The 23873-nt window shown below is 35.6% G+C and overlaps 1 protein-coding gene across 1 annotated transcript in view; it reads left to right on the top strand.

Moving 5' to 3' along the window:
• The first annotated feature begins 7950 nt into the window (after positions 1 to 7950).
• LOC123526477 (uncharacterized) overlaps positions 7951 to 23873 on the top strand; it is a 46057-nt gene continuing 30134 nt past the window's right edge. The window contains exons 1-8 of the mRNA XM_053522532.1: positions 7951 to 7965; positions 8339 to 8656; positions 12436 to 12528; positions 12866 to 12943; positions 15301 to 15417; positions 20345 to 20432; positions 20881 to 21048; positions 21612 to 21768. Of these exons, the coding sequence (XP_053378507.1) occupies positions 7951 to 7965; positions 8339 to 8656; positions 12436 to 12528; positions 12866 to 12943; positions 15301 to 15417; positions 20345 to 20432; positions 20881 to 21048; positions 21612 to 21768 (1034 nt within the window). The remainder of the gene's footprint in view (positions 7966 to 8338; positions 8657 to 12435; positions 12529 to 12865; positions 12944 to 15300; positions 15418 to 20344; positions 20433 to 20880; positions 21049 to 21611; positions 21769 to 23873) is intronic.

Here is a 23873-nt window from a genome sequence, read left to right as displayed (position 1 = left end):
GTAATTGGTTTGTTTAAATACTTGCAAGATAACAGAAAAACTGGAAAACGGTGGTATTGTAAAAAATACCATATTTCCTTAAATATCACTGAAACAGCTCTAATATTTTTCTTGCATAACAGGGAGACATTGATTACTAAAAAAACATCAAAAACTAAATTTCGACAAAAATCTTCAATAAGCTCCTTTTTCCCATGCCTTGTCACATATTTCCTAGACTGTTTAATTATAATTACCTGATGACCCCAAGAAATTAGGGGTCACCTGACTGTGACCTTGACCTACTGACATACTTTCTTGTTTTTTAAGATACAGCCTTGAAATTTGGATGACATGTACTGTTTTGCACACCGATCTTAAAACTGACTTTCAGTGACAATGAATGTGACCTACTGACCCACTTTCTTAATATTTTAGCATCAGTTTGACATTTGAAACATGTAGCTCATATTACACAGGTGAGCGATCCAGGTTCATTATGACCCTATTGTATAAATTTTGCTCTTCTCTTTATACATACATGTTACCAATTGTTACCTTCTATTATACTGTTTATCATGCAACACTTGGAAGAAAAAGGGGTTCATTAGTTCCCTACAGGTGTTTCACTGGAAGGGTTCATTATTCCCCAGAGGGTGTTTCAGCAAGAGTGTTCAATAGTCCCCAACCGGTATTTCACGACAGGGGTTCATTAGTCGCCAAAGGTGTTTCGAGGGATATGGCACGCCAATTGTTCAATAATTACGTGAACTAAGGTTCACGGTCGAAAAACTAGGATTAACGATTGATAAAGCTTTTCGAACGTAAAACCAGGTTTTTCGATTACTAACCTATAATTTCGCGTGTGAACCCAGGTTCACATTCGATAAACTAGGTGTCTCGAAGAAAACTATGATTTTCGGTCGTTATCCTAAGTTCACGAGCGTGAACCTATATTTACGGGTGTGAACCTATGTTAATGACCGTGAACTTGGCTCGTGAACATAGGATAATGACCGAAAATCATAGTTTTGTTTGAGAAACCTAGGTTCACGTTTGTAAACTATGGTTCACGGTCATAAACAAGAATTCACGGTCGTAAACATAGGTTCACGTCTATAAACTATGGTTCACGGCAAGCCAGTTATCAAATAATTACGTTCTTGGTCGAAAAACTAGGATTATCGAATACTAACCTATATTTTCGAGTGAAAACATAGGATAGCGGGCGTAAACTAAGCTTGAACCCATGTTTACTTTCAATAAACTCAGGCCTTCCAGCGTTCCTACTTTTTCCTACTTTTTGATGAAAACCTCCTACTTCTACTTTTTTGTTTGACATAAAAAGAAAAAACAATAAACAGCCTTTTCAGTAGTTATGTTTGCAAATGATGGACTCTTGATGTGTTGCTGGCAGTTTCTGGAGCCATTTGATGCCTCCTGCAATACATTGCCTCATATCAAGGTCCCTATAATCCTACCAAGTCATATGTGCACACTTATTCAAGCACAGAAATTGTCAGTCAAGACATCTGGGATCATCATTTGGTTACCTGAGTGTACAGGCTCATATCCAGGGCTGGGCCAGGGGGACTTGTGCCCCCTCCAGTTGGCTAAGAAGTGACCGATACTCATCAAAGATGCACCTTACTATTTTGGCAAAGGAATAATTTTTTCTCAAAATTTAGACCCAGAAATGCACCAGAGGCCACCATTTCATACCTGTATTTCAAAATTTTCCAGGGGGAAACCTTAATAACCTCCTACTTTTCTTACTTTTTTGTCCGCAGACTTCCTGTTTTTTCCAACTTTTTTGTGTAGGGGACCACCTCCTACTTTTCTCCTACTTTTTTGCAAGGCCATGCTGGAAGGCCTGTAAACTAGGTTTTTCGATTGAACAAGAACCTGTGTTTACGGGCGTGAACCATAGTTTACATACGTGAACCTATGTTTACGACCGAAAATTGTAAAGTTAGGGGAATTAACTCCTGATTTTATTATGATAATTGATAAGTCAACCAATAATTCCATTTTACTATCTTCCTTTTATTTCTATGGTTCTAAGATATATATGTAATGTTCATGTTCATCATAATTAATAACAAAATATATTTCCAAAACCTTATTTAAATCTTTCACTTCATTATCTCATTAATAATATTTTCTTCATAATTTCTTAATTTCTGATCTAACTCCAAATTTTGACCTAAATAGTTCTAAACCTAAAAGTATTCTGACCTAAACAGTTCTTAGTCTTAAAATCTTCTGCCCACAACAATTTACAAACTTGAGCAGCTTCTGAACGTAGCCACACCTACAGGTATCATATTTCACAGGGCTGACCCTTTCTTAACCAATCAGTGCCTTTGTAAAAGAATAGATAACTTGTCAATATTCATTAATTAGGTTACTAATGATGATTCCATCTTTTCCCACCAAAACTAAAGATCAAAGGCACTTTCACCTATGTGTGACTTTTAACAAGTAATACCATACCAAATTGCAGTATGTAGATCATGCTGCTTTCTAGACAAAACCAGCATGGACATTATGTTATATCAAAGACAAGCTATGTACACTTAATTAGCTCACACCTTGCCTAATATCAATACTTAATTCTGTCCAGACCATAATAAATATGCAGCTGCTGTGCATTCATGATTTGACCTAACAATTACTTAAAAACTTATCAAATATTAATAATGCATAATATCAAATTCATCAAAAATAATATTCATAATCATAACTCTGTGACAAAATCATAGTTTTGTTCAGGAAACCTAGTTTATCGAACGTAAACCTAGGTTCACGCTCGTATACACAAGTTCACGGTCGTAAACATAGGTTCACGGCCGTAAACCCATGTTCACGCCCGAAATTCTTAGTTGATTTTATCATCCTAATGTATCAACCGTAAACCATGGTTTACGTTTGATAAACTAGGCTTCTCGATTGAACAACGAATTTCAGTTGTTATCCTACTTTTACGGTCGTTATCCTATGTTTATGCTCGTAAACCATAGTTTACCAACGTGGACCTATGTTTACGACCATGAACTTGGGTTTACAAGCGTGAACCTACGATTACGAACGTAAACTATGGTTTACGGTGTTATCCTGTGTTTTTGCTCGAAAATATAGGTTAATATTCGAGAATCCTGGTTTTACATTCGAAAAAACCTGGTTTATTGATCGTTAATCTTAGTTTTTTGACCGTGAACCTGGGTTGGTTCATGTAATTATTGGACAATTGGTGTGCCATAGACGGAGGGCTCATTTAAGGATGACTACCCGTAATAGGCCTAAATTTCACCAAAAGCGTACATACAACTTGATAGTGTAAACTTTGAAAATGTCAAACGATAGAAATAGGTGCATATTGACAAGTTATATAGTGACAGAAGTTCTCAAAAATATTCTTTAGATAACCTCCCCTGGTAATTTTGGTTTTTCTTGATTTATCTCCCCTGAAAACTAGAAAAAAAATAATTTTCTCCTTTTCCCTACAGGGAATTTTAGATTTCTTTTTGATATTTGTATTAGAATCATATAATGCAGCTTTCTACCGCGTAATTTTCTCAAAACTCAAGCTCAGATTCTCATAATCAAAGAAATTATATATTTCCCATAGGCATCAATGTTAACTTCAATACCGATTATCTCCCCTAAAAATGATAAAATTCGAAAAATCTCTCGGTGAAACGTTTTTAATTTTGAATGTCTTTAAAGTGACCAAAATTCATATAAATATTACCATTCAGTTACAAATTATGAAATATGGCTTTAAGACCATGTTTTCCATAAGGACTATGTTATTTTGACAATGAAAAATTCCTGTGTAAAACTGAGATTGTCGTTACAACACAACAAATGCGGGGGATCAAAGAGAAACTAACAACAATGAAAAAATGTATCTCAGAGTAAATTATAAAGTATCAATGACACTCAAAAGCATGTCCCAACAGTGTACTGGAAGAAAATGCATAGAAATTTTCGGGGTAGGTTTTTGATACCGTAAGTCTCTCTTATGTATACAATACATATATTCATCAATCAAGGATATGTCGGTGTAAATGAGCTGAGCATTAGTTTTCTATGAAAACGTCGTTAAACTGTGTTACACAAATCACACATGCACCGATTTTTTACAAAAATATGTCCGCCATGTTTCCTTCGGTGAACGAAATAAAAAGAATTTTACCTCAGAATTCCTTATTGTATAGTGCGATTCACTCTCTACTCTAAAGAAAGCATCACTTTTTTTATAACATCCCGCTGTCCGATCTTAAGATCACTTAACGATCACTCACAATTACAAAATAAAACCAATGTGTCATCAAAATTATCACTTTACACGGCTTCATGGAGATCACGGCCTACTAACATTAAATTTGTAACCACATGTCAACCAAACAAATTATGAAAGATCGGGACTTTTTCAAAGATATGTTTTATTTCCAGTAATTTTCTGATATTCTAACGTTAAAGCAACCGAATTGTATGCATAGAAATAACGATGAAGTTATGCAATATAACTTTTAGTTTAAATTTTGGACCTATCTTTTTCCAGCCCAACAACTTACGTATGTGCCACAAATCTGGCTTATCCTCGAAATCAGTGTCAAAGGTTACCAGAACATAAATACAATAAATAAACAATCGCTTACTATGTTCCTGTAAGTCCCATAAGATGAAACGGCTCGTGTTTATACATTCATATATATTCCATATCGGGAACATTGACAATCACAGTTCGATCTTTTCCGTGAGCATGTAAACATTTACTTTTATTCCTTTATTTGTAACATTTCAAGCATGACGATTCATATACGTTCAAGAACATATATTTCGTGCTTTCCGACCCTCATGGTGTGTAAACTTTTGTAGTTAGAAGTATGGTGTATTCGACAAACCATTTGTAATTTATGACAGTAAATATCATTGAGAGTATTATTTATGTTATCGAAATTTAATTGAATATATAAGTTTAATTAATACTTGCAAAAGAAAAACATAGACATATGTTCAATTCAAAGGATATGAAAATCAGCATGAATATTTCATAATGTTAAATATTTCAAACGTTACTTCTATAGGTGCCTCCGTGACCGGATGGCCAAGGTCGCTGACTTCGAATTCTTTGCCACCAACGTGGGATCGAAACCTTTATTTTAGGTGTAAAATTCTTCACGTAAGGAAGCCACCAGCTGACTTATCGAAGGTTGGTGTCTCTATCTAAGTACTCGCCTGAGCCCGAAAAAGAAAATGTATGGAGGGGCACCTGGAGTCTTTCCCTACCAACAAAACCTGGGAAAAGTTAGTTGTGTCGTTTCGATGTTACTCTATACCCAACAGAATAAAATAGATAAACATTATTCCGGTTTTTATTTGTTTGTTTGTATGTCTGTTTATATTTTTATATAAATGGATATGGATATTATGTCAAAATATAATATTACAATTATACATCAACAGTAAACGCCTCATACATAATATTTTCATGAGGGGTTAATGCTTTGATGTTACATGTAAAACAAACATATCCCTTCTGTATAAAGGTCTTGTATATTATAGTGTCACCGCTATTGAAAGGGCCAGCCAATTTGGTTTTATTATGAGACACCTTTATTGTGTTTGTCAATTACATTCCAACTCCTACCACTATGCCAGGCGCCATGCGGATAGAAGTCTGTAACCATTCATTTAACTAGCTCGCGGCTGACGAACCGGCCTTTTCGGAACGAGTCCCATGACCCCAGTGCAAAATCATCCATGCTAATAATACATGCAGTATGTTTGCTTTCTCACTCTCTAACAGTTCCGAAACGATCTTTTCGATTTTTATCATAGAGTTCTAGTTTATTTTTCACCTTTAATTAAAGCAAAAGTCTTTAATGTAATTTTAAACTTAAACTTCAAAAAGTTTCTAAAAATAAACCAGAAGGCCTAGAGCTTAGATATTTGACGTGTAGCATTGCCTAGTGGACCTCTACAAAATTTGTTCAAATCATGACCCCCAGGTCAAAATTGACCCCGCCCCAGGGGTTACTTGATGTTACATAGGAAAATCTTCAAAAAATTTCTAAAAATAAACCAGAAGGCCTAGATCTTAGATATTTGACGTGTAGCATTGCCTAGTAGACTTCTACAAAATTTATTCAAATCATGACCCCCGGGGTCGAATTGACCCCTCCCCATGGGGTTACTTGATTGTACATAGAAAAATCTTCAAAATTTTCTAAAAGTAAACCAGAAGGCCTAGATCTTAGATATTTGACATGTAGCATTGCCTAGTGGACCTCTACAAAATTTGTTCAAATCTTGACCCACGGGGTCACTTGATTTTACATAGGAAAATCTTCAAAAAATTTCTAAAAATTAATCAGAAGGCCTAGAGCTTAGATATTTGTCATGTAGCATTGCCTAGTGGACCTCTACAAAATTTGTTTAAATCATGACCCCCGGGGTCAAAATTGACCCCGCCCAAGGTGTCACTTGATTTTACATAGCAAAATCTTCAAAAAATAAACCAGAAGGCCTAGATCTTAGATATTTGACATGTAGCATTGCCTAGTAGACTTCTACAAAAAATTTTCAAATCATGACCCCCGGGATCAATTTGACCCCGCCCCAGGGGTTACTTGATTGTACATAGGGAAATCTTCATAAATTTGCTTAAAATAAAGCAGAAGGCCTAGATCTTAGATATTTGATATGTAACATTTCCTAGTAGACTAAATTCTACAAACTTTGTTCAAATCATGACCCCCGGGGTAAAATTAGCCCCGCCCCAGGGGTTTCTTGATTGTACATAGGAAAATCTTCCAAAAATTTTCTAAAAATCATCAGTTTGACATTTGAAGCATGTAGCTCATATTACTCTAGTGAGCGATCTAGGGTCATCATGACCCTCTTGTTTAAAGCCCTGCTCCCGTCCTACCTTTTAACATTGAATTGTCACTTAATCAAAAAGCATGAAAATCCTGACTATAAACAGTGACGCCTGTCAAAATAGAGCCTATTCTTTATAAAATTCTATCAGAAATACCTGTGAATTTGCGTACTTAAGTGTGGCACGCGGCCTAACTGTTACCTATTGTAATCATGGGTTGCATACACACAAAAGAATTTGAATAGCCGCGGAGCAGGGCTTTAATGTGTATAAAGGCATGTGCACAAAAATGACAAATTTTACCGACACCTGGTTAATTGTAATGTGTTTTTTAGAATAGTAATAAATGGAAATAGAAAAATAGCTCTGAGCACATTTATACGGATAGTTCAGCTTTATCATGTATGTTATACTTTTTCGTATTTATGCTTGATGATATAGAATACTGACCCCGAAAATTGTGACCCGAACATACTGATAACTTTTCCCACTCTAGTCTTTTAATTAAAGTACTAGTAAGAGTTCAGCTCTGTATGGTTTTAATGTATTGTCACATTGGAATAAAATTTGTTTTACAGTAATTTCGAAATAACTCAGAAATAATATCATGTACCCCACCCACCTAATTCAGAATTTCATCCAATCATTTACCCATCTTTCAGTCAGACAAAGTTAGATTCTGAAATAACTTAAAAGTACTTGGTATTTTTTTCATGAAACTTGAAACAAAGATAGATAGCTGACACTGTCCTATGGCAGCAAATATGACAAATAACATTGTGACCTTTCTTTTAGGGGGGAATAGTCTTTTTCTTTTGCCCATATGACTGACAGCCCATCAGAAGACCATTTAGTTTCTGGTCATTAACTAGGGAAATGCTTGAACTAGGGAATGCTTGAGCATACAGTAGTTTATTGCCTATGGTGGGTAGATAATATCTGTTGTTTCTGGGGTCAGTAGGTCAAATTTCCCAGTCACACTGACCTTGAGATTGAGGACAGTTTCCGCTCAATAATTGAAAAACTCTTCAACTAACAGTTGTCTAGGATGATTGCTTGTGGCTAGTAGATAATCCCTAATGGTCAGTACTATAGTTAGTCAAATGTCAAGGTTAAGCCTAAATGTTTTTTATCAATAACTTAAGAATGCTAAGGCCTACTGTCACCAGACTTTAAAGCATGATTGTCTATGATCAATAGAGGATTCCTGGTGCTGCATTTAGTTCATTAGGGCAAAGGTCACAGCATACTTGAGGCCAAAAATTACTCGCCCAGTTACCTCTGATAGGCAGCCATCATAGAGGGAATATGATTATCATCAACAGCTCTCGTCTTGATGCTTGCCTTAAAATGTTTATAATAATTTATATAAATTTAAAACTGAAACTTAAGTGAATAGATTTTAAATACACAGAAGAGCTTATTACAACACTTGCTGACTTTTTTATATATATATGTTTTAAACAGAAAAAGCCAGAGGCAGAAAATAAACAGTTGCTCAAACAAGTCACATCAGGTGGAGATAGCAAGGAAAACAGCAAAGAACAGTCGCCCAAACAAGTTAACACAGGTGGAGAGAACAAGAAAAGCAGTGCAGAACATTTGCATAAACAAAACAAGTTAGATGGAGCTAACAAAGAAAATAGCACAAAACAGTCACCTAAACAAGCTAAACCAAGCGGAGACAATGAGATAGATAATAATGGACAGACAGTTAGTTTCTCAGTCTTGGCAGATATTTCAGCGACTGGAGACGATGTTCACTCAGGAGCCAGCAGTTCGAAGGTAAATTTTGCAGACAGAGCCTCAACAGCTGAATATGTTTAGAAATTTTACAAAACTGAAGTATCAATATATATCACGTACACTACAAAAAAAAATAGGGTTTATAGGTGTTGTATAGATCTGGAAAATGCATAAAGTTTATTTAAAATATATAGATTTACATCTTTTAGATCACCTTGCAGTGATTTTTTTTGCGTATTTTTACTGCCTAATTTTGGCACTTTCCCCTTGCCAAAATTGGCCATTTTTCCAAAAAAATCTTCAATTTTTTCCCCCCAAAAGAGATGTTTTTTCCCCTTAATTATAAGATTTTATTTCCAAAATGTAACAGTTTATATTCGACCGTGAGATCCACGATATCTAACATGAAATTGGCAGAAATGACATCAAAAACGTCCTTTTTATGATCAAAATCGCATCAAGATTACTGTCGCGAAAACACGTGACAAACAAATTATTGGCATAATATAATTATGGACTTCAATCGGTATAAATATGTTCCACTATGCCAGTTAATCGTTTATGGTAATGACAATATCACTCCTAGTTTTTGAAAAATTAGAGATCAAAATCGGCGCAATTGTACCGATTTTGGGATAGTCAAAATTTCGGACGTATCAAATTTCAAGGGCATGAAGTGAAAATTGAAAAATACAATTCTTACAAGTTGTGTGCCTGTCTTCATTAATTTGTCACTCAAAAATTTCACAATTTTAAATCCAAAAGTGGTTTTGAAAAAATGTTTTACAAGCTCTTCAATAGGAAATGTACAGATTTATCTCACTTAATATGGAAATAAAACATATTTCTGTTTTTCCCAATTTTGGGAATTATCGCGCTTATTTTTCCCAGTTCAGCGGGCATAGGCACCCTTATTTTTTTCCCAAAAAAGTCACTGCCTTGACTGAAATGGAACAGAACAATAAATGTCAAGTTCAGAAATGGTTTAAATGATTTTACAAGAACTTGTCTTTGTAGCAGCATAAGTCAGTTATAGGTTTAGCAGTATATCACAAAACAACAGAAATTATAAGTAAAAGAACATCTTGACAAACAACTTATCTGTCCAATACATGTTTTTCCCAAAACATGTTTACAGATGAAATGAAATTCAAATGTCACATATTTTCGTGACCCAATTTTTTCTCCCAAACACACACTCAACTTTTTGGATAGTTCAGAACAACATCTTGTCAAACAACTCATTTGTCCAATACATGTTTTACTCTTTTGTCCCATAGCGGGTTGGCAAGGCTTTTTAGCTCACCTGAGCCAAAGGCACATGGTGAGCTTTTGTGACCGCTCAATGTCCTTCGTGCGGTATGCGTTGTCAGTCGTCCGTCCGTCAACAATTTCTAAAAAAAATCTTCTTCAAAACCACTGGGCAGAATTACACAAAACTTCATAGGAATGATCCTTGGGTGACCCCCTTTCAAAATTTTTCAAAGAATTGAATTCCATACAGAACTCTGGTTGCCATTGCAACTGAAAGGAAAAACTTAAAAAATCTTCTTGTCCAAAACCACGGGTCATAGGGCTTTGATATTTGGTATGTAGCATTTTCTAGTGGTCCTCTACCAAGATTGTTCAAATTATCCCCCTGGGGGTCACGTGGTTAACATAGACTTATATAGGGATAATTTTGAAAATCTTCTTGTCCAAATTTAGATTTTTCAAATTATGCCCTTTGGGTGAAAAGAGGCCCTGCCCCGGGGGTTCCAAGTTTTACATAAACTTATATAGTGGAAAACAAATCTTCTTGTCTGAAAACACAAGACCTAGGCCTTTGATATTTGGTATGTAGCATTGCCTTGTGGTCCTCTACCAAAATTGTTCAAATTATGCCCCTTGGGTAAAAAGAGGCCCTGCCCCGGGGTCCCAAGTCTTACATAGACTTATATAGGAAAACAACTTAAAATCTTCTTGTCTGAAAGTTCAAGGCCTAGGCCTTTGATATTTGTTCTGTAGCATTGCCTAGTGGTCCTCTGCCAAGATTGTTCAAATTATGCCCCTAGGGTGAAAAGAGGCCCCGCCTGGGGTCACTTGTTATATAGGAAAAAATACTTGAAAAATTGTGTGATCATATTTCCTAGACTGTTCAATTATAATTACCTGATGACCCAAAGTAGGGGTCATTTGACTTTGACCTTGACCTACTGACCTACTTTCTTGTTTTTTAAGATACAGCCTTGAAATTTGGATGACATATACAGTTTTGCACACCAATCTTAAAACAGACTTTCAGTGACCATGAATGTGACCTACTGACCTACTTTCTAATATTTTAGCATCAGTTTGACATTTGAAACATGTAGCTCATATTACTCAGGTGAGCGATCCAGGGTCATCATTACCCTCTTGTTCCATCTGTTCCATAGGGCTGAATATCGGGGCCCCATTCACAAATCTGGAGCAAAAAAATTTCAGTCAAATGAAAAAAACTAATTGACAGTAATATTTGATTATTCAAAGAAAATTCTTACATTGTAAGCTTTGTTAGCTAGAGAAATCACATAAATTGTTCGAAAAACCATCCCTTTAATATTTTTAGTAACATGGCTGTCTGCGCCTTGGCAAAAATTAAATATATAATTCTGCGAATACATTGAATGTTTTAGAAGTAAAAACCTTTCAACACACATAGATACATTAATATTCATTGAATAAAGTACCCAAAACATGTTTACAGATAGTTTTTATACCATGAAATTCAAATTTCACATATTTTCTTGACCCGATTTTTTCTCCCAAACACACACTCAGCTTTTTGGACAGTTCAGTTATACCTGTGTTGAAAACTTATCAAGTGTAAATTAAAGTTTAAACATGACAAATGAAGTGTTATTCAATTCCTACAAGGTCTGTCAAGGATCAGGAACTTAAAAGTTAATTAATTTGAATGTCTACCAGTAAAGTTTTAAACTAATAAAAGATTATAATTAAATGTTAAAACTTCACAATTTAATTGATCTGTTGCTACTTCTTTCCCAATTTTGACAATTTACTGCATAAAAAAGTTCCCAATTTGACCAGGCGCTTTTTTTCCAAAAACTAGAAAAAGCCCAGGTCAGTTTTTACTTAACTGCCAAAGGGTTTTTTACAACACAGTTTTCTTACGCATCTGTTCATTTTTTCATCTATCTATAATGTAATTGTATTTGTTTACTCTTAACGACATGTTTTAGGACCATATTTGTTTACATTTGGTAAACTTGCTGCTCTCATTCTACCTTGGATAATCTAGATACCGATATGGGTTTTGTGGGTAACTCCCATCTTTATAAAGGAATGAGTAAAGCTTAAAATTATTATCAAAAATTTACTGTGGCTGATGGTTCAAGGGCAGATTGCTTGGTTAAAGTATAAAATGAAATAGAGATTTAAAAAAAATAATGGCTTCTAATTCTGGCACTTTAGGGTATGAAATGGTCCCAAGATTTTGCAGTTGGCTTAAGTCATGGCTAAAAGTGTGAAAGAGCCAGGGGAGGCCTTGATCTTACTCAATCTGTGTTGTTGTTATTTTTATATATATATATAAAAAAATTCCCAATTTGGTATTTTACGACGCAAATTTCCCCTTCTGAAAGGACCCGCCAAACTTCCCCAAAACCATAAAAAAAGGGCTGGGCTCAGTGGTTACATGCTGAACTGTAGACATAGGGATTCTTGTATGTGCTTTTCCTTGCACGTTAAAAAATATGGGTATCTTCTGGAATTGAAACGTGTTCTTTATCTTGGAAAAAATGTTAAAGCTGACATAATCAATTTACTTAATTTAGAATCAGACTAATGGAGACAAAATTGAAAAACAAGTTGAGGATGCAGAGCACAGAGATGTGAAAGAATTACCATCTGCCAAATCAGCAAAAAAGGTACCATAAATTTTATGATTTTCTGCTGTACGAAACAATTAAGATTGTTCAGTGTCACATTTAGCTCATGAGATGAGCTGTTACTTCCCCCTTGGTACATTTCCAAAGATGGATGTAATCAAATTAAATCAATAAATGGCATTTACAAATTTTCAGTTTTCAATCACTCTTTAAAAGCATTTTTGAGACTTGGCAGTTTGGCTCTAAATTCTTATTTATGGTAACCTTATTACACTGAATCTAAATGCGAAACATTTTTAAGTTTTCCAACTATTTTGCAGTAATTGTAATTGGTCATTTTACAATTTTACGTCTCTTCTGTCCTGTAATTATATAGGTTGTTAAAAAGAAGAAAAATACAGATTTCAAAGTTAAACCTGCAGCAGATGATCAGACAGATTGTCCGAGCAACAAGGTACGCATAATTGAAATAAATCCTTTAATATGCTGTTGCATATTATTTTCTGAATTATATTGATTGAAGAGAACAGAATTTAGGAAATGAATATTTATTACACCTTAAACAAGATGTTCTTTGTTCATCCTCCCTGTCTATTTACCCACAAATGGCTTCTGTGGCCGAGTAGTTAAGGTCGCTGACTTCAGATCTCTTGCCCCTCATTGATGTGGGTTCGAGCCTCTCTCGGGGCATTGAATTCTTCATGTGAGGAAGCCATCCAGCTGGCTTACGGAAGGTCGGTGGTTCTACCCAGGTGCCTGCTCGTTATGAAATAATGCATGGAGGGGCACCTGTTATGAACACTGTCAAACTTCATAGAGTTCTTGCCTGTGGTCAGTTAATTAATGACCCATAATATTTAGAGGTCAGAAAGTCTGATGTCACACTGACTTTGAGACTGGAAACAGTTCCCAGTTAATTACTGAAGAAAGCTGGGTCTATGGCTTATATTTCCAGGATAATTACCTATGGTCACTTAATGACTGCCTTTCATTTTTGAGACCTGAAAGTGAAAGTGACATTGAGATTAAAGATCGACAGTTTCTGGTGGATAACTGGTGAACTTTTTGGTCTACATTCAGAAAAATAAGAAAATTTGTTTTTCAGCACTTTTGGTCAAGGGTTTTCCTTGAGGCTGAAAATCAAGTTTCCTATCATAAACTGGGGAATGCTTAAGACATTCATAAGAAGATTTCCTATGAATAAGAAGATGACACCTTTCACTCTTTTTGTTCGAGTTATAGATCAAAATGACAACATACTTGGGCAATCTTGAAGCAATTTGTTTATTATTATCCCCCGCCGATGAAATCGGGAGGGGGGTATTGAAATGGCGTTGTCCGTCCGTCACATCCGTGCGTGCGTGTGTCCGTCCGCAGCCATTTCTCAGTAACTAGCAGGTAGAATTTCATTAAACTTGAAATAAACATGAACCAACATACTGCGATGATGCCCGTCAAGTTTTTATTTGGATTGGTCGATTTCCCTTAGAGTTATTGCCCTTGATTTAATGAAAAATGCCCAAAAATGTCCGTCCGCAGCCATTTCTCAGTAACTAGCAGGTGGAATTTCATGAAACTTGAAATAAATATGAACCAACATACTGCAGTGATGTCCATCAAGTTTTTTTTTGGATTGGTCAATTTCCCTTAGAGTTATTGCCCTTTATTTACTGAAAAATCCATGTCTGCAGCCATTTCTCAGTAACAAGCTGGTAGAATTTCATGAAACTTGAAATAAATATGAATCAACATACTTTGATGATGTATGTCATTTTTTTTTTTCAATTGGTCAATTTTCCTAAGAGTTATTGCCCTTTAATTATTTGAAAATCTACAGATTTGTACATAACAAACCAACCAATTGGTAGAATTTCATAAAACTTCTTTCATTCTTTTCCGTGAACATTTATTATAAACATGTGAAGTTGTGTACCCACACCTGGTCACCACCTTGCTTTCGTCACACCCCCTCCCCCGACCAACCTCCCCCCTCCCGCCCAAAAAAATTTTTTTCCTTTTTACTATTACTTTTTTCAGACTTTCATGAATATTTATCAACATACAAAGTTGTACTGTTCCCCCACCTCACTCCTCCACCCAGTCATCCCCCTCCTCCCCACATTTTTATTTTTTTTTCATTTTTAATTTTCCATCCATATTTCAATATTTATAATCAACATCGATGATCAATGACAATAATCGATGTTTTGTACCCTCACCCAGTCACCCCCGCTGCCCCTCCTCCCCCAACCAAAAAATAGCATTCATTTTCTGTTAAATTGATTTTGACAAATGAAATTATTTGCTTCTTTTGCTTCTTAGTAACATCCTTAACTTTTTGCCGGATATATTTTTTTGCCATTCCTGACCACAAACCCTTTCGGCGGGGGATACCAATTCATCGAATTTGCTTGTTACAAACAGCTCTTGATTATAGTTTTTTTTATTTTAATACAATATATTTTGTAAGAAAGACATTTTTTTGTTGCAGTCTTATCAGTCACAATGTCATGTATATGGCTATATAATTCAAGTAAATCATGTTAAAACTTCAGCTTGTTAAAAGAGGGTCAAACATAGAACAAAACTTAGACTTCTCGAGATAGTTTTTTAATTAAAACAAAAATGACTGCATTTTTGCAATATTTACATTTCCAGTACAGTGCTTTTATAAACTTCTTCAAAATATTTAGAGGGATTATGAATTTATTTGAAAATTTGGGTTCAGCATGATCTAATCCATGTCTGCTTTTAAAAATACGTTTTTATAAATTATATAATAAAATTTGGATATTGTACATTAACTTACAGAATGGTGAAAAAGAAAAGATCAGACAGCAGAAGGAAGGTGATGTCCCTAAACAGAAAAGACCAAAAGAAAAGGTGCCAAAAGAGAAAAAAGATGTGAAAAGCAAAGAACCCAAAATGGTACAAAATATTTCTCTCAGTTGGGTTATATTCATTCAGTGAAATACTTGTGTCTCTTTGGTTAAATCTTCTCATCATTAGCTCGACTGTTCATAGAAAAGTAGAGCTATCGGACTCGCCCATGCGTCCGCGTCCGCCTTTGGTTAAGTTTTGTATGTAAGCTGGTATCTCAGCAACCACTTGTGGGAATGGATTGAAACTTCACACACTTATTCACTGTGATAAACTGACTTACACTGCAACAGGTTCCATAACTCTGTTTTGCTTTTTTACAAAATTATGCCCCTTTTTTGACTTAGAAATTTTTGGTTAAGGTTTTGTATGTAAGCTGGTATCTCAGTAACCACTTGTGGGAATGGATTGAAACTTCACACACTTATTTACTGTGATAAAATGACTTACATTGCACAGGTTCCATAACTCTATTTTGCTCTTTTACAAAATTATGCCCCTTTTTCGACTTAGAATTTTTTGGTTAAGGTTTTGTATGTAAGCTGGTATCTCAGTACTCACTAATGGGAATGGATTGAAACTTCACACACTTGTTCACTGTCATGATCTGACATGCACAAAGCAGGTCCCATAACTTTATTTTGCTTTTTTACAAAATTATGCCCCTTTTTCAACATAGAAATTTTTGGTTAAGTTTTTGTATGTAAGCTGGTATCTCAGTATCCACTAATGGGAAAGGATTGAAACTTCACACACTAGTTCACTGTCATGATATGACATGCAGTGCAAAAGGGCAATAACTCAACTTCTCATTTTACAAAATTATGCCCCTTTTTCAACTTAGGAGTTTTCGGTTAAATTCTTATATGTAAGCTGGTAACTCAGTACCCACTAATGGGAATGAATTTAAACTTCATACACTTATCCACTGTCATGAGCTGATACGCACTATGCAGGTTCCATAACTCTGTTTTACTTTTTTACTAAATTATGCCCCTTTTTCGACTTTCGTATTCATTCAAGTGACAAGGCTGTTGAATAGTCGAGCGTTGCTGTCCTCCGACAGCTCTTGTTTTGCATTCACTGTTAGGTGAAATATCTGATTTTGAGGTAGGGCTTTTTAGCTCACCTAAGCCAAAGGCTCGAGGTGAGCTTTTGTGACCGCTCGATATCTGTCATGTGTCAACAATTTTTAAAAAAATCTTCTTCAAAACCACTGGGTAGATTTACACCAAACTATTCAGGAATAATCCTTAGGTGGCTCCCTTTAAAAATTGCCCAAAGAATTGAAATCCATGCAGAACCCTGGTTGCCATGGCAACCAAACGGAATAACTTAAAAAATCTTCTCGTCTAAAATCGCAAGGGATAGAGCTTGATATTTAGCATGTGACATCATCTAATGGCCCTCTATGAAAGGTGCCCAAATTAGGAACCTAGGTTGAAAATAGGCCCCGCCTTTGGGGTCCCAAGTTTTACATAGACTTATATAGGAAAAAACTTTAAAAATCTTCTTGTCTGAAACCACAAGACCTAGGCCATTGATATTTGATATGCAGCCATGTAGTCCTCTACCAAGATTGTTCAAATTATTACCCTGGGGTGAAAAGAGGACCCTACCCGGGGGTCCCAAGTTTTACATAGACTTATATAGGAAAAAAACTTTAAAAATCTTCTTGTCTGAAACTGCAAGGCCTAGGCTTTTGATGTTTTTGTTATGTTGCATTGCCTAGTGGTCCTCCACCAAGGTAATTCAAATTATGCCCCTGGGGTGAAAAGAGGCCCTACCCTGGGGGTCCCAAGTTTAACATAGACTTATATATAGGAAAAAATTTTAAAATCTTTTTGACTGAAAGTTTAAGGCATAGGCCTTTGATATTTGGTATGAAGCATTATGTAGTGGACTTCTAACAAGATTGTCCAAATAATTCCCCTGGGGTGAAAAGAGGCCCCACCCCGGGGGTCACTTGTTATATAGAAATAGAAAAAGTACTTCAGATATTATCAGATCACATTTCCTAGACTGTTTAATTATAATTACCTGATGACCCCAAGTGATTAGGGGTCACTTAACTGTGACATTGACCTACTGACCTACTTTCTTGGTTTTTAGCACATGGTGAGCTTTTGTGACCGCTCAATGTCCGTGGTGCGTCGTGTGTCCGTCAACATTTTCTAAAAAAATCTTTGTCTTGAAAACCACAGGGCAGAATTACACCAAACTTCACAGGAATGATCCTTGGGTGGCCCCCTTTCAAAATTATTCAAAGAATTGAATTCCATGCAGAACCCTGGTTGCCATGGCAACCGAAAGGAAACACTTTAAAAGTCTTCTTGTCCGAAACCACAGGGCCTAGGGCTTTGATATCTGGTGTGTAGCATCATCTAGTGGTCCTCTACCAAAATTGTTCTAATTATCCCCCTAGTGTCAAATATGGCCCCGCCCATGGGGTCACATGGTTTATATAGACTTATATAGGGAAAACTTTGAAAATTTTCTTATACAAAACCACACGGCTTAGGGCTTTGATATTTGGTATGTATCATCATTTAGTGGTCCTCTACAAAGACTGTTCAAATTATCCCTCTAGGGTCAAATATGGCCCCGCCCCGGGGGTCCCAAGTTTTACATAGACATATAGGAAAAAAAAGTTTAAAAGTCTTCTTGTCAAAAACCATAACACTTAGACCTATGATATTTGGTTTGTAGCATTGTCTTATGGTCCTCAACCAAAATTGTTCAAATTGTACCCCTGGGGTGAAAAGAGGCCCTGCCCTGGGGGTCCAAAGTTTTATATAGACTTATATAGGAAAAAAACTTATTTTCTGAACCATACAACCTAGGCTTTTGATATTTAGTATGATGCATTGTCTAGTAATCCTCTAACAAAATTGGTCAAATTATGCCCCTGGGGTTAAAAGAAGCCCCGCCTTGGGGTCACTTAGTTATTATGTGAGTTATGTAGGAAAAAAAAACAAATCATTTGATCCTGTTTCAAAGACTGTTTAATTATAATTACCTGATGACCCCAAGAAATATGATGTCACTTGACTGTGACCTTGACCTACTGACCTACTTTCTTGTTTTTTAGCTCACCTGTCACAAAGTGATAAGGTGAGCTATTGTGACCGCTTGATGTCCGTCGTCCATCGTCCGTCAACAATTTGTAAAAAAATCTTCTTCTTGAAAACCACTGGGCAGAACTACACCAAACTTCACAGGAATGATCCTTGGTTGGCCCCCTTTCAAAATTATTTAAAGAATTGAATTCCATGCAGAACTCTGGTTGCCATGGCAATCAAAAGGAAAAACTTTAAAAATCTTCTCAAAAACCAGAAGCCCTAGAGCTTAGATATTTGGGTTGAAGCATTGCCTAGTGGACCTCTACCAAATTTATTCAAATCATGACCACGGGGTCAAAATTGACCTCGCCCCAGGGGTCACTTGATTTTACATAAGAAAATCTTAAAAAATCTTCTTCTCAAAAACCAGAAGCCCTTGAGCTTAGATATTTGACATGTAGCCTTGCCGACCCCGCCCCAGGGGTCACTTGATTTTATATAGGAAAATCTTCAAAAAATTTCTCAAAATAAACCAGAAGGCCTAGAGCTTAGATATTTGACCTGTAGCATTGCCTAGTGGACCTCTACAAAATTTGTTCAAATCATGACCCCCTGGGTCAAAACTGACCCCGCTCCAGGGGTCACTTTATTTTACATAGGAAAATCTTCAAAACTTTTCTAAAAATAAACCAGAAGGCCTAGAGCCTTGATATTTCACTTGTAGCATTGCCTAGTGGACCTCTACAAAATTTGTTCAAATCATGACCCCCGGGGTCAAAATTGATCCCGCCCCAGGGGTCTCTTGATTTTACATAGGAAAATCTTAAAAAAATTCCAAAAATAAACCAGAAGGCCTAGATCTTAGATATTTGACATGTAGCATTGCCTAGTAGACTTCTACAAAATTTGTTCAAATCATCACCCCCGTGGTCAAATTGACCCCGCCCCATGGGGTTACTTGATTGTACATAGAAAAATCTTCAAAATTTTCTAAAAATAAACCAGAAGGCCTAGAGCTTAGATATTTGACATGTAGTATTGCCTAGTGGACTTCTACAAAAAAAATTCAAATTTTGACCCCCCAGGGACAAATTGACCCAGCCCCAGGGGTTACTTGATTGTACATAGAGAAATCTTCATAAATTTGCTAAAAGTAAACCAGAAGGCCTAGATCTTAGATATTTGATATGTAATATTGCCTAGTAGACTTTTACTAACTTTGTTTAAATCATGACCTTCCCCCCCCCCCCCCCCCCCCCCCCCCCCCCAGTGGTTACTTGATTGTACATAGGAAAATCTTCTAAAAAAATTCTAAAAATCATCAGTTTGACATTTGAAACATGTAGCTCATATTACTCAGGTTAGCGATCCAGGGTCGTCATGACCCTCTTATTTAAGATAAAGCCTTGAAATTTTGATGACATACACAGTTTTGCACGTTAAACTGAATTTCGTTGACCATGAATATGACCTACTGACATTCTTAATATTTTATCATCAGTTTGACATTTGAAACATGTAGCTCACATTACTCAGGTGAGTGATCCAGGGTCATCATGACCTTCTTGTTTTACCTTCTGTATGTTTTCAGGTGACTTGTCCAAAGAAAATTTCTTTAACTTCGTACATTTTCCCTTAAAGTTACTTAAATCTAAATATTTAATCCCCTTTCCCCAGATGCTAAGCTGGCAACAATCACATGCTCCTCAGTTCCGCCTCTTTATGGAAAGAATGCTGTGAGGATACATAGACTTTCATCATAGCTCAGCTTCATTTGCATAAATATTGTATCTGTAGGAATCAACACAAAATTCTAAATATTCCCAGAAGTGAGAAACCAACATTTTTAAGCTTTGCATCGTATACAAGGTTGAATATTCAGAATTTTGCATCACAAAGTTATTTAATTGTAGACACTACCAGTGAGGTCCTTGACAGATGAGGAATACAGTTCCATATTTGAAGCTGCTATAGAAAATGCAATGAATCTGAATATTGATGGTAATTCTTCAAAGTTTAGATTTGATGTAGACTTAGTAATGTTGCCATGGTTTTATTTTCACATAGCTAAATCTGTGCTCAGAAAAACAGAAATTTCATTAATTTGTGAATAAAGTCTACCTGCAAATAAAGATCACTTTATATACAGCAGTTTAATGTATTTTCTGTCATGCTGTATAGTCCTTATTAAGAGATCACATGTGATATTAGTAGAACTCTGTATTAAATTTAATAAATTATCAAGCTTACAAGAAATTACACTCAGTCACTTTTGGGATGGATAAAGCAGCCCGTGTAGACACGTGTACTACCTACACCCGTATTGCTTACATTTTTACCTTATTTAGCATATTCAGGATTAAAACCCCAAAATATGGAGTGTCTTCAATATGCATAGAATCATTGTATTTTAGATGTAGAAATAACACCTGTAGCTTATTCATTTCAGAATGGGTACCAAAGGTAACATCCCCAGTTAAGGTAAAGGAACCCACCAAGAAGAAATACGGTATAACAGTTGGCAAAAAAGTGAGCAAGTCCACAGATCAGAAGATTCCACAGCACTGTCAGGAGTCTTGTCCTAAGCAAGATGTACAGATAGTTGGAAGTACTGAAGGTAATACTATAATATCTATTAGCACCAGAGTTATTGCTCTTGAATCTCTGCTCCATCGGTCAGTATTCACAATCTGAAATGTTAGCAACCCAGTGTGATATACTGTGTCAGGCAAATGGCTCCTGGAGTATAAAGGGTAATATTTATGTAGCCTATTTTTCAGTGTCCAGTTGTGTACTTTGAATGGAGAACTTCAATGAACATGAATGCTAAAGCTTCCATATGTTGAAACTGTTCATGCTCAGTCTGTTGTTTTTTTCTGTTTATATATTAAGCAAAGCTGTTGTGGAGTCATTTAATTCCATGGGTACAAAATTTCATGGTTTTTGTCCAGAAGGGTTATTTTATTGAGATATTAACTTGAATGAATTTTACATTGCTATGAAACTAAAAACTGAAGTTGAATCTGTGACTTTACAGAAGACAAGGAACATGAAGTTTCTATTGGTCTGGACAACAGTGAAGATGGAGGTGAACATAAAACAAGTGATCAGTCAGAAGAGAAGCAAGAACAAGAGGTGGCAAAAGATAAGGAAAGCAAAGAGATGACACAGTTGCTGAAGTTGAAGAAATAGATAAACATGGACATGGGAAAAGTGGGGATGTTGAAGAACACATTGATGAAAACAACCTTGCTCCAGAAGAGGAGGGGGAAATAGATGAAGCTGACGAAGAGATTGTTGTTGGTGATATAGATGAAGTTGAACCTGTTCAAGAAAGGTAACTTAGAACTTGTAATTACATTTCTTTTTAATCCTTACAGTATCATGCATTATAGTTATAATTTGTTGCTGAACTTTGATTCATTTTCTCTAATAACTAAGAAGAATAGGTTCTGAATTTAGTCAGGTTCAAGATTGTACTCCAGTAACTAGTCCTATCAGCTCTTGTGTGTCATGTATAAATAGATTGCTAAGTGAGCAGAGTTATGTTCATATATTAATCAAAGAAATAAATTTGGATTTTCAATTTTGTACTTTTATTGTAAATAGAGGTGCGCGGTATTACCGGTATACCGGTAACCGTGGTACCATCTTCCCGTGGTACGATACCGCAGTACTATCGGGGAATACCGGTATTTTATCAACATTATCGCTACCTCTGTTTATTTTTAATTTACATTGTCTATGTAGCCTTCCGTAACAGCATTTGACACCATGCATGATTTTCCGATTTATATCTCCGGAATTCCCATGCTACTATTATTAGTTTCCAAAAATAACCACCCAATGGTGCAATTGAACATGTATGATCGACCGCGTGATCCCCAATCAAAACCTTCGAAAACCTCCAGATTATTCCGTATAGATGGATGACGTTATGGGCACACTTGTTTTTACTTCGAGTCTGATAAGGCCTAAGAAAATGTTGTGGTTCTGGTAACATTGCCAAAATTGCTAGGTAGGGTAGGTCGGTTTTTAATTTTTTTTTTTAATTTTTAAATTATTTTTTTTAGGTAAAGTGATTCATTTCTGAAAACCATTATATCTTGTAGTTTTTACTCAGTTTCAACTTAAATCCTAAGGTTCACAATGTATATTTGCTTTAAATGTTGTTGTGTCTTCTTCATTAGTCATTAGTTTAAATGAAACACTGACACTCCTGTGCGACAGTGTTGCATATTATAAAAAATACACTGACCTTTGACAAAAATAATAACTCCATGTATAAACATCGGACATTGAATAAAAATCAATTGCAAACAAAGCTATCCGTCAAAAAATGTTTACCCCACCCACTTGAAACAAACCTGCGTTTGTAGACATGCCTGACCGAACTACAAAAATTTGCCGGACCGAACATTAAATATGAAATAAACAGGAATCTTGATTCCTATTATCAGTATGCAGCTGTTGATAGATTTTTCTTGTATCCAGTCTATTCTACATTGCTTTGGATTAAAAAATCCCGAAAAATAATTATTTTGAAAAGTGTCCCAAAAATATGGAAACAATATTCATCATTCAACCCACCTGTGTTTAAAGCGAAAAAAAAAACATTAACAATTATCGGTAATTATTCTGTTGATAAACTAAGTAATTGGCCTTGTTTTCTCATCATCAATTAAAACCCCCTCAAAGAGCCAAAAGTGTGGTGGAATCATTGCATCTGAAGTGGAGATCAAAGCGGTATAGTTGCCCGAGATTGTCATGACATTACGTCATGTTTTCGCGCCATGTGACACATCACTGTCTGATCGTACCGCCTCGGTTCTTTAAATTGCTGAGAAGAAATCAATAAAAAAAAGTTCCTTCTTTATTTTTTTTTTTTTGAAAGCGAATGTGCAATATCCCATATTAACTGACAGGTAAATGTGTCAAAAGATAATAGTAGAAATCCTACCTCTGTGACTATTTTGCCCTCAAGGAATTTACATTATTGTCAGAAGAATATCTTACATAGTGTCGTGTCAAAAAATAAGTGTACAAAGATTCATTTAATTCTTATTAAAAACCACGACATCATACTGCTTTATTTTAAAACCACATTTCTATCTACGTCCACGAGGTCACGTAACCTATTCTTACGGAAATCTGTTTGCCAAAGATCGTTTTACTCCAGGTATTTAAATTGCTGCCGCTTTTTCATTATTTAAGATTTTTTAATTCTGTTTTTTTTGTACTTTCTGGTCAAAAGACTGAATTGTATGACCATAGTATGTATTATTTATTTACTTTTAGAAATAAAGAAATAATTAAGATCGCGCTGTTTGAAATTTTACAAATAATTATATGAAAATTCGATGGTTTTTATAGAATTTTGCCTACATTTCTGTCGATATCTTATTAAAATCGTTATAGAATTCAAACTGTATTACTTCTCAA

Source organism: Mercenaria mercenaria, chromosome 14 (genome assembly GCF_021730395.1).
Source record: "Mercenaria mercenaria strain notata chromosome 14, MADL_Memer_1, whole genome shotgun sequence".
In the NCBI taxonomy this organism is placed as follows: domain Eukaryota; kingdom Metazoa; phylum Mollusca; class Bivalvia; order Venerida; family Veneridae; genus Mercenaria; species Mercenaria mercenaria.
The sequence above is the reverse complement of the archived record's forward strand: the minus strand, read 5'-3'. Positions and strand labels throughout refer to the sequence as shown.